Source organism: Sylvia atricapilla, chromosome 4 (assembly GCF_009819655.1).
Source record: "Sylvia atricapilla isolate bSylAtr1 chromosome 4, bSylAtr1.pri, whole genome shotgun sequence".
NCBI classification, from domain to species: domain Eukaryota; kingdom Metazoa; phylum Chordata; class Aves; order Passeriformes; family Sylviidae; genus Sylvia; species Sylvia atricapilla.
Window position 1 is genome coordinate 17766432 of NC_089143.1, and position 12017 is coordinate 17778448.

At 39.3% G+C, this 12017-nt stretch overlaps 1 protein-coding gene across 2 annotated transcripts in view; it reads left to right on the forward strand.

Moving 5' to 3' along the window:
* The first annotated feature begins 425 nt into the window (after window positions 1–425).
* The window catches only part of TAPT1 (transmembrane anterior posterior transformation 1), a 48994-nt gene continuing 37402 nt past the window's right edge, over window positions 426–12017 (forward strand). The window contains exons 1-3 of one of the 2 annotated variants that reach the window (XM_066317203.1): window positions 426–654; window positions 5077–5207; window positions 9210–9328. In XM_066317203.1, the coding sequence (XP_066173300.1) occupies window positions 441–654; window positions 5077–5207; window positions 9210–9328 (464 nt within the window). In that variant the 5' untranslated portion in view covers window positions 426–440. The remainder of the gene's footprint in view (window positions 655–5076; window positions 5208–9209; window positions 9329–12017) is intronic. The other variant, XM_066317204.1, reaches the window with a different exon arrangement.

Below are 12017 nucleotides of genomic sequence, written 5' to 3' on the forward strand. Positions count from 1 at the left end.
ATTCACCACTCGCTTTCCATTTTTGAACAAGGTCTTTATTTGCGTAGCTCAAGGTTTAATCACCTTGTTAGCAACCGCTTTGAGCTGCTCCACCACGGCCCGTGGGGAGGGGAAGGAGGGCGGGAAGCCGTGACCGTCGTGCGCGTTTTGCGAAAGACGGCAGAGGGCCCGCTGGGTCTGTGGCCCCACGCAAAAAGGCCGCTTTCCGCCGCAGGCCGCTCAGAGCCGGGGGAGCCTCGGGGCGGGGCAGCGAGACGGGCGGGGAGCGGGCCCGGCCCCTGAGGGGTTAACGGCGGCAAGATGGCGGCGCGCCGGCCCACCCCTCTCCGCCCTCCGCGCGCGGGGCAGTGGCGCGCGGCCGGGCCCGCGGCTGTCGCGCGGTGATGAGTCACCGGCAGGCGCGCGGCGCGGGGGCGGCGGGCGCGCAGCGGGCGGCGAACATGGCCGGCGTTGCCGACGCCGCCGCCGCCGCGCCGGGCACCGGCGGGGACGGGCGGCAGGACGGCGGCCGCGGGGAGCCGAAAACTCTCTGGGGGAGCAGCGAGCCACGGCCGCCCGCCGCCGGCTCGGGGCAGCCGTCCCCGCAGCAGCGAACGGAGACGTTGGGCTTCTACGAGAGCGACCGAGGCAGGAAGAAGAAGCGGAGCCTCTCGGGTGAGGGGCGGCGGCGGGGCGAGCGGCCTCCTCCTCGCGGCAGCGGGGGCCCCGGGATAGGGTGGCCCCCACGGGGAACCGGGGTGGCCGTGGCGGTGTTGCCCGGGGCGGGCGGCTCTTGGCAGCTCCCGCCCGTGAGAACTTGGGCGAGCGACTTGAGAAAGTGCCCCGGGACCGGCCGGGGCCCGGGAACGCCGGGCGGCCCGTAGGGAGCTTTCCCCGAGCCCCTGCCCCTGGGTTTGTTCTGCGGAGCGGCCCGGTGGGTGCGGCGTGTCCCGCTGTGTCCCGGCTCTCCGCACGGCTCTGTTGGGAAGCGGAGCGCGGGCGGACGGGTCCCTGTGCCCTGTCACGCAGTTTGTCAGCCGCTGCCGCTCAGGCTTGCGGGCAGCACGGAGGGCCGTGGAGGTGTGTTGTGCCCTGAAGGCGGGACTCGCTGCCGGGGTCCGTAGCTGCCCGGTTCCAGCGGGCGCCGTGCGGCTCCCGAGCCTCGCGGGCCGGGAGGCTGCGGCTTCGCTCAACTTTCTTGCTGAAGCGCTAGAAATGTTTCATGGTCTTACCAGTTCTTCTTACACGCTCGCAGCTGTATCTGCAGTGGTCTTTGCCTCTGCTGCTGGCAGTAACGATGCCGTTAGAGCTTTGAAGTTGTACGCATATTATTAAAAGTCATTTAAAGTAATTGAAATTCACTCTCTGGGGATTTATAAGGAAAATTAAGGGGAGATGTCTTGGCCTTTCTTATCAATAAGTAGCTATATTTGCATTCATACTTCAAGTGGTTATTTTGGGTGTCTACCAAGTAATTTTTGTAAATAGCCCTGCAGTTTTTGTAAAGACTGTCAGTCATCGTGTCAGGATTAATTTAATGTTGGTAATGTTATAAATATCTGTATCAGTGCTGTATTCTTAAATGATTGGCTGAAACTCTGGAAAGCGTTTGAAATGTTAAACTTTCAAGGCTTTCTCAGTCTTGGCTTGAATGTGATAAAAAGCTGGTCTTATTAAAAAATAGAAAAGAATGGGAATTAGGGTTTAATTTTAATAATATGTGAACAATTGAATGCTTTTCTTCTGATTCTGGTGGATGCTGTGTCTGTTTCTGATGTGTTACATCATCAGACGTGCAGCATCATTGACTGCAGTTCTGTGCTGTTGACAAACACTACAGAATGTAAAGGTGGTGTAATTTCCATAGTTATAAAGGAATTGGCTTGATTGTAGTAATATGAATTACTTTGAGGTGAAAAAAAAAAAAAGAATGATCAAGATACACACTGATGTCCCTGAAAAACCACTGAACAAATAACTTTATAAAAAGGAGATTGTTACTGGAGGTGGTGGAGAGTACTTAACTGTGTTTGTGCAATTGGTTTGAAATTTCAGAATAGTCAAAAATCTTCGGTGCTCTGACATTTCATGGCAAGAAAACATAAGAACAGGTTTCTTGATGGAGCAACTAAAAATTCTAACTCATCTAAGGGTAGCAACATGTTATAGAATAGAAGTAAGGTTTTCTTCACATTGATCAAACAAGACTGGTACTGTAAAGAGAAGTTGATTAGAGGAGAAGAAAATACATTTTAAAAGATGTATTTTCTTGATTGATTAATTGGCATGCTTATGGAAGAAATGTGTATTTGGGATTGACAGGAGTGAAGTGAATGCTTGGAATTTTTGTATTTATGATTAAATTTATGATTATATAATAGAAACTTACTGAAGTGCAGTGCATTTCACATTTCCACAACTTTTCCTCTCCTTTCTGGTTAATAGTTATCCTTTGTGCAGCTGTGCACTGAAGTATAAAACTTAGTTAAATCATTATCTTCGTACCTTGAAGGAATTTGTGTCCTTTTGTGTTTTTTTGAAGATGCTTATGCTTTCCTGTCCTGAGGTGTGGAGATAAATGAGCATACTGTAAGCATTAAGAGTATGCTGTCTGAACAGATTACACTTGGGCCACAGTATAAAACTTTCTGACTGCAAAAGAGGGGAATTTGAAGTAGGGAAGGAATTTGAAGTAGGAGGTGGTGTTTACTTTTAAAAGAAAATGCTGTTTGATGCTTTGATGGGAGAATTGAGCTGGTTTTCAAATGATTTATTACTTTGTTCTGCCTTGGTGTCTCATGCTGTTCTTTTGGTTACTGTGTTTTTCCTACAGGGTCAGCCACTAATCTGTTTCACAGCTGGCACAGAGCTGAGGCTGGTGCTGGGTGGCAATAAGTGCTCAGAGGGGCGGTGGCTGAGTGACTGCACGCTCCAGTGCATCCCCTGTCACTGGAGAGATGATTTTGCAGTCACACTCTGGAGCTTACGTATTGATCAACTGCCATGAGGATTGATCCCTCAATATCTAGGGCATGAAAGCCTAAGATGTTGAAAACTTAAAATCATTTGGTTTTCAGCTATAGGCCTCTAAAGTACTTGGTATGAAGTAAGAAGGGGTGGGAAGATATAGCTCATTAGCTAAAATCTTAGAATATCTGAAGTTGGCAGGGACTCATAACTTACCCCATGGTACTTGCCCGTATGCATGTATTTATTTTGTAGGAAACTTCAGTTGTTTGAGATTGCTTTAAGTTAGAGAAGGCTGGTTGTTTCAGGTGGAAGAAAATACACCTGGGTAGTTAACAGAGTAATTACTTGGTGTGCTTATGCATATGTTTTTACTTCCAAGTTTTTAAACATTGAAGAATTGGCATAACCTAAAAAGTTAAAAGTGATAGTTACAAGTTACAAAGGAAGACTCCAGAAAACAAATTCATAAGAGGTCTGAGCAGTGATTTCACAGAATGAACTTTGATTGAAACTTAATACATAAATATTAGTTTATTACTACTCATTAAGCAATATGCTATGTTTGTTTTAAAATAAATACCTTTAAGGCTAAAGGGGTTTGACCTACTTTGTAGAAGTGGATCAGTACACAGAGATCATCAAAATCACTATCCAGTGACAAGCTCATAGACGGGAAAATGGTTCAGTTCTCACAGTTTGAAGGAAAACATGATTTATTGACAATATATTATTAATGGGTAGTTAGTGAGTTTTATAACTGTGATCAGTACCAGCGATGTGATAAATCACAATACCAGACATACAGAGAATATTAATGCACCACCACAAACTACAAAGTGACTCTAATCCCCCCAAGTTCTAATCACACCTTCCACCCAAGCTGATGCAGGCTGTAAGCACATCTTCTTTTGCTTCTTCTGTACTTCTGCTTGAGCTGATTCCTTCTTTGCTTTAAAACTCTTGGTAATCTGCCTACTGTGAAAGTATTCGTCATCAATATGATGAATATTGAGAAGGCATTGCCTCAGACAGTTTGGGGTGAATTCTTCACGCAGAGTGTCAATACTTGCATTCCCCTCTTAACAGCTGTTACCTGAGTTGTTTTACTAAGAATGTATATACAGCCTCTTCCTGCCCTGAAAAAGGTAGGGCATTCTACCATGCAAGGTTACTTCTTCTTACTCTGGCCACTAAGACTTTTGCTGAAATTTGAAACATGTGCTTGTATCATAGTAAGTGTCAGTAGCTTTTCATCTGTTTGTCTAGGTAAGTGATTTTCATCTTCTGGGCACTGTGTGAACATTGAGAGTTTCTGTTTTTAAATGCCAGTGACCAGAGATATTGAACTGTCACTTCTGAAGTGTTACAGGGAGGTGGTAATGTCAGACCTTGTCAGTGAGTATTGAAGTTTAAGTTCGACTGTCTTGTGCTGACAGCCTGAATTTCATAATTATGATTTCATATGTTATTAATTTTGTAAGACTACTCTGTGCAAAGTCTTTTTTGGAAGCCACATAAGCTGCTTAAACTCAGGCCAGTCAGCCCTCGGGTTACTGACCTACAGCCATTAAAACATAGGAGATCTGTATGTGCTCGATGGTTTTTTGGTTGTGAAAGACCTTATCACCACCATTCAGTGTGTTTGTACTGTTTGTGCACTGAAATGCTTGGGATTGTGTATCTGTGCATGTTTTGCTCTTGCAGAAAGCTGGTCTTCAAAATAAAGAGCAAGTTGCTAATGTTGCTGAGAGAGAAAATAGCTTTTAAGAAGTCAAAAATAGAGTTTAGTAAATTTAGGAGGTCTGATAATACATTAAGGATTAGATTCACTCAGCATGTTGCATTTTGTGTAGCAGCTTTGAGTAATGTTTTACCGAAGTGGGACCTCTGCCTGGGAAAAGTAACTTGTTTGTTGGGAGGCAGCAGGGGAATGAATGGGAGAGCACCGGACTTGCGTCTCCTGTAACTCCTTCCAAGCAAAGTTATTTAACGATCGGCAGAAACCTTCTGGGTTAGAGGCCATGTAAATGACACATGTAGCAAGTAATAAGTAACAAAAGTATAGCGGCTTCTCACCCTCTGGAGGTCGTGCCTAAAGTGTCTTCTGTTTGCTGTGTTTCTGAATAGATCTTTCCTTGCTGAGATTCATCAGTGCCGAGCTAACCAGAGGTTATTTCCTTGAACACAATGAAGCAAAATACACAGAGCGGCGAGAGAGAGTGTACACATGCATGCGGATACCAAAAGAGCTGGAAAAGGTGAAGTAAGCTTTAACATTTGATTAAATTCAGAGATTCAATCTGTTGAATTAAGTTATTTAAAGAACTATTTATTTTTAAAACATTTTTGCTACAAAACCAAGATATCAACCTCTATAGTGATTATTTTTCATTGTTACTAACTTAAACATTTTTGGTTTGGGGTTTTCTTACCTGTTTGCTTGTTGCTGCTGGCAACTCTTGTTATTAGCAGAGACAAACAAGTGCAGATGATGACAAATTAATTCAAATATAAAGATGTCACTGATACTTAAAGGAATAATAAAGCAAAAAAAATAAAAAACCTTTTTACAGCAAAATGTAATTTTCCATTTAAAAAAATTATTTCAAAGATTTTTTTTCAGTATAAAATTCTCTGAGGATGGGAAGGTTTCAGTCTTATAAAAATATGGTGACAGATGAGTTTTTCTAAGGTTTTTGACTTAATTTTCGTAGTCTTTTATTTTGCTTCTTAGCACTGTTAACAACATCACCCCTCTCTGTCCCAGTGTTGCGGGGACACCTCCTTTATGTCAGTTTAGCTCTCATTCTGGCCCTGCAGTGAGACAGTTTTGTTTTGGCTTAACCATGTTGGTTTGGGAGGCAGTGGCAGTAGCAGTATGCTGAGGAATGATGAGTAAAGCAACATCAGTAATAAGGTTTGTTTAGGCTGCAGTGTAATGATGACATTAAAATTAATACTGCTAAAATTCCCAAAATCTCTGGGGATTAAGTTACACAGGGCTAAATCATTTTAATTTAGACTGAAGGAAGAAGCTTGTTTTGCTCTTCCTCCCACTTCAGTCTCCTGCTTTATGCATACTGCCTGTTTTGCATGAGCTGTGTGCTTGTTGGACTGTTCCAGGAGTTAAATCCACTCATAATTCGGCAATGAACGTTAGACTTTCCTTGCTCTGTTTGCTCTGTGCTAGACTAGTGAGCTGATTTGCTCAGCCAGTATTCTTGAGAATCAGGTGTCTACACAAGGACAGAAGGGGAGCTTTATAACTAAAGATGAAAGAGCAGTGGGGGAGGGGAGGGAGGAAGGGTGGGCAGGATTCCCTTGGTCAGTAGTGCTCGTGTTCCCCCTTCACTATCATTAAATTCATTTTTCAGCCATGATGAGGCCTGGCTTTACCAAACTAAATTCCCAGTCAGTTACTGCAGAAAATCACGGAATGAATGAGATTGGGATGGACCCATGGAGTAGTCCGTGCACTTGCTTACAGCTGTGTAACCTACAACAGGTTGTTCAGGATTGGAGGCTTTGAACATCTCCAGTGATAGTGTCTTCCCATCCTCAGTATTTACCCATTCCAATTTATGATAGAATATTCCACTTATGGTAGAGACTCAGTTGAATGATGCAGCATTTCAACATCATCTCGATTTTAATTATGTTGATTATTACATGCTGTCTCCAAGGCATAGAAATTATTTTGAAGGATTGCCACCATGGCTTTTTAATAAAACTTGCAGTGTGTAAGAATATGTAATATCCAGCAGTCATTTTATAAATAAGATTTATGCTGTAAGTGGTGCAATTGATGGGTTTTGCATGATAAATCAAACTTTAGTCTGTGCTTTGAATATGAAATACTATGAAACTGAATAATAAAGAGATTTAAGAAACAGTAGTTATCTTTTTACAGTGAGATTATGAATTTTTTTTTTATTTCTTTGCATTGGCTTAGCCTATGTTAGTATACATGCTCACTGTATCAAATTGAGCTCCTAGAAATCAACTAAATAGTGTACAGATCATCACCGGTTGCAGAAACCACTTGCTGATGTGACATAGAAATCTGCTTACTTGAAATAAAGCATATGAGACACTTGTAAAGGAAGAGAAGAATTTTCTCGATGGCTTGTTTTGTTTACTACCTAATATATATAATTATAGAATAAGAAAGAGTGAGAATAAATTGGAGTGAAGTTATCAAAGCCTAATCTCAGGAGATATTACTTAATAGGCACTTATTTAACATCCATAGTTTTAGAAAGGAGTGTAATGTTTTAAGGGTAGTATTTTTATTGTTGTTGTTATGAGTACTCCTTTTTTATTTAAAGAAGCTAGATAGTTTTCCATGTAAATGCTACTTCCACTCAAGCATTTTGTGCAGTTTCAGTGGGAACTTTTCACTGTAGTAAGTTACTTGTACTAAATAGTGGTCTGGTGGTCTCTATTCCTGCCGTCTTAAGGGAACAGTTTTCAGTTGATTTCAAAATTAAACATTGTGCTCCTTTGTTAAATTATAGTTATGATGATAGAAAAACTCCATAGGTTTTTCTGTTAGTTCCTTAATATCTGGAATGGAGCAGCAAAAAGAATGTTTACTGAAGGGAGTAGAAGGTTTAGCACTGATTATATTTCATCGGGTGTATATAGTGAAAACATTGGGAAAATGAGGACATTATACCATAATTGCGAACATTAATGCAAGTTTATAGAATGTGAAAAACTATCGTTGCACTAAGGTGGAGAAGAAGTCTGTCTAAATCTGAAAGAAGAAGTAGTGTTGTTTTTGAGAGCATAAAGATATCCTGAAGGAACACAAGCAAAATGACAGGCTATCTTTCTGTTTTGTTTGGGTTAAGGAGTTTAAAAATACTAAGTGTTCATTTCCAGTCATCTTCAGTGCTTGAATATTCAACACTTATTTTAAAAGAAATAGCTTTTTGGCATATTAAGGCAGTGAATAAATTAATCCACAGTTCATGTAACCCCTGCTCCTGATAACTTTGAATAATAACTCAAAATGCTGAAATTTTAGAAAATGGTACTAGAGGTGAATGAGTAACTATCAGGAAAGAGACCTTGACATCATAATGGTATTGAAATATTTTAGCGCTGTAGATTTGGTTGAAATAATATTATAAAGGAGTAAAAACTCAGGGATGATGGCAGTGCTGTTGTGCCTGAGTCAGTTGTCTTATGTGGCTTGTGGATAGTTGTTCTGGAGTGCAGTCTGTAGGATTACTTTCAGAGTTATGAGGATGTATGAGGTGTAAGAGTGCTCACTGGACATGGAACTGGCCATTGCACAAGCTGACAAAGAAGGTTCTTTGAAAGGCAAAGGGATTGTAAGAGATAAAAGTAATTTACTTGTACTTTGGTTACCCACCCTAGTATCTTCCTTTCCCATCAGCAGTACATACAACTCTCACATGTAAATGCATATCTGACATGGATATCTAGATCTGCTTAGATGTTGCTAGTCTTAATTGTGTAGCCAGTTAGGCTGGCATCTATGGGATTATCCTTACAGGAAAAAATACTAGCTCATAGTCTGACAGAGCATAAAAGCATATTTCTAGACTTTGGAGTTGTAGAGTTTATGTCTAGTTTAATTATCATAGAGTTGCTTGGCTTGTAGCCACAATGAATGGCTTTAATGTTTGTGTAAATTAAGAATAAAACACTTAAACTGAGGGCAATTGGAAGTTTCCCTCTTGATATTTTATGTTCTTTGTATGAAAAAGGAGGTTATTCTTTGAAGGAGATCTACCACAGCTGTAATTAGCTGTGCAATAGAAAATTCGCTAGGTAATAGAAAACTTTTTGGGGGCAGGAAATAATGTTGAAAAAGGAGGTAAGCAGAAAATGACCGTGCACATTTATGCGCAGCTCTGTGGGTTTTTTACCCTAAGGTTAAAACATGAACTTTGGTAACCATACAGGAAAGTGACCATTGGAAAATTACTATAGTTATATTCAACTGTAGTTTAATAATATTAAATAGAGACTAAGTTCAGTGAGTTGTGAAAGTCTACAAAAGCCTTCACTGCTTGGACCTTGTGGTGCAGAATTTTTGCTGAATAGTCTTCAAATGCACAGCATGTTAATTTTTTTACAGTTCAGCTGATGAAACAAGTGAGAATATTGTGCTTATTTGGTTAATTAGTCTTATGTAAATATATTTTTCATAACGTAATTCTTTATAAACTTTATGTAAATTTTATAAACTACTAACACACTTCTGTTTTATTTTTGTAATTTAGTTGATGTTTTTTGGAATCTTTTTGTGCCTGGATGCTTTTCTGTATGTGTTCACCCTGCTTCCTTTGAGAGTTTTTCTGGCAATGTTCCGGTTCATCACTTTGCCTTGCTATGGCTTACGGTAAGTTGATTCAAGAGAAAGGTGTTGATACTCTTAAATAGTGTGTCACCGTTTATGTGTGTGCTTCATTTTATGGCCTCTCAGTGCCATTTGAATTACTAATGACTTCTTCCACTGTACAATAGAAGTGTCAGTCTAAACTAAAGATGTGTGGGGGACCTTTAAGCTTTACCAGCAGTCACTAACTGTCATCGTTGCTTCCTTCAGACACAACAGTTTGATAGCAGCACCACTTAGGCATATTCAGGTTAGTAAAGGAGAGAGATGTAACCTTACCTAATAGTTTTGTTCTTTTATCTGACATCTGTTTGAACATTTTTTAAAATTTCTTTGACTTGGCTCATGTCTTTTGATAGGCTCTTTGATGTTGAGACAGAAGTAATTTGTTTTTTAACAGTAAAAGCTTTCCTTATTTTCTTGAAAAACTTTGCTGAAAAGATCACTGAATAAAATGTGTTCTTTCCTCTGAAGAATCCTAGGGAGTGAAACATGGAGGGGAAAACCAGTCAGAATATTAAGAAATTTTAGATCTTAATGCCTTGATTTTCTGTTCGTATCAATACTGAAAAGTTGTTAATACATCACATTTTTAGTTTGCCTTTCTGGCACAGTCTTCAAAAATTGGATAGAATTAATTTCTTTCATAAAATCTACTTTATGGTAAAGTTGTTGTATTCGCCTTAAGTGTAGCCTAAAATAGAAGGAGCACTTGTATTGATGTTGTCTTTTTTGCTTGAATAAATAAAGACCTCAGGATCTTTGTTCTGAATTTTCCAAAACCTTCAAGTTGATCTATGGTTACTGGTTTTGTTTTTTTTTTTTTTTTAATTTTTTTAAATTAAGTTGTTTGTATTTGCATTATCAGTATTGTCTTTTATGTGTGAAGGTCTTTCAGATGCATAGGTTAGAAATGTATATTCTGATTACAGCAAATGCTAGTCTAGTTTCAAAAGCTATTTTAAAAAATATAGTCTAAAGTTGAAATGTTTGTATTTGGTGATCTTAAACACAGGCACTAGATGGCAGTCTCTAGTGTTTTATTGTGCTGTTAATTTTGAACTGAACTTCAGACTTACTATATCAAGAGAGTTTTCTTAGCTGTGTAAAAATGACAGTTGTTTGGTTTTAGCCTGGTGACAAGGCAGATTATGTGCCTATTTGTAGATATCTATATGGATGCTATTACTAAATTCAGGTAAATGTAATGGAGTTCAACATATCATTTGAATTTTACTTCTGTTTAAAAATCTTCCTTGTTTATAAGTGTAGCTTTGCTTTTGGCAAAGAAATTTTTCTGCTCTTCTGAAATTGCAATTAAAGATTTCAAAAGCCAGTTGCTGGTCTTAAGTTACTGTTCAATATGCTGACGAAAGTGACACTTGAAGCACCATATGCACTCACATGTATGTGATATGTGTATATCTGCATACATGCACCTGCAATGCTAATATTTAGTCTGCTTGCTTGACAGTATTTTGTGTGTAAGGCACAATAAAAGCCAGTTTAATGTATTGAACTTGACTGTGTTAAAGTGTTATGAAGTAAGATGCTGTGAAACTGAGATTATGTTGCATGAAGAAGTCTTTGTTTTTGTAACAACTTCTGAAGCAATTTCTTTCATCACAATTTCCTCTAATGTATTTGGAATTTAGTTCACTAGAATCTCTACTTGTTTGGTATGTCAGGCTTTGTCTAATTCATTCATGTTCTAAAGTTGGTGGCTTTTTACTGAAGCTTTCAGAACTCATGCCTATAATATGTAATGGAACTTCTTCAGATGTAATGATTCCTATTTCCAAGTATTCAGAGCCTGCACTTTGAATTTTTGGGGGTTTGCTTGTTTTTGTAGTTATGCTGATTTTATTTGTTACGGCAAAAATATTTATGATTTTTATATTTATACATTTTTATGTATTTGTAACAAAATAGAATTGAATAGGTAAAGCACATTTGTAATTACAAAAGGTACTTACTAAGCAGGTGGCTGTTTATCTTTTAGCTTGCTCTTCATTGCAAATATGAAATAAATCATGTTGAGTAGTTGTTACTTGAACCTGCCACATCATATTCCATTCTGTGTAGTAAATAAAAGTGCTCCTCCCTTCATCTTGACTTTTTTCTCAACATCTCAGTGAAGTAATTGAGCAGTGAGTGTTCTGTTTCCCTTCCCTTCCAGTTTACTCTTCAGTTTATTTATTTCCTCGAAATTTTATCTTCTCTTTTCAGTGTAGAGAAAGATTATATTACCCATTATTTTTTTAAAACGAGAAAACCACATTCTATATAAATAGGCTAATCCCTGTCTATGTTATATTATGCAAAGTGCTTAAATATAGGGGAAGTGGTTTATAGCCTCTTCCACATCTTGTAATATTTCATTTTATGGAGTTCTGAAGGGAAACAAAGAGTAATGTATTTTAAAGCAAATAGTTTATTTTTTCTGCCTAGGCAGTGTAAGCACTTCAGTTTGATTTCTGTCATTCTTCCTCATCGCTTGATCTTTCCTTTTGAGGAAATTTAATTTTGTGTTTTTGTCAGAGCTATATTGGTGCTGACAAATCAGTTTTTAAAAAAACTTCAAGAACTTCAGTCAGAAGAATCCAAGATTCTATCAAATGAGTGAACTAAACTGCTTTGTTTAATTACTGAGATCAAACCAGCAAAGGCTGAGTCATCACATGGTGATAGT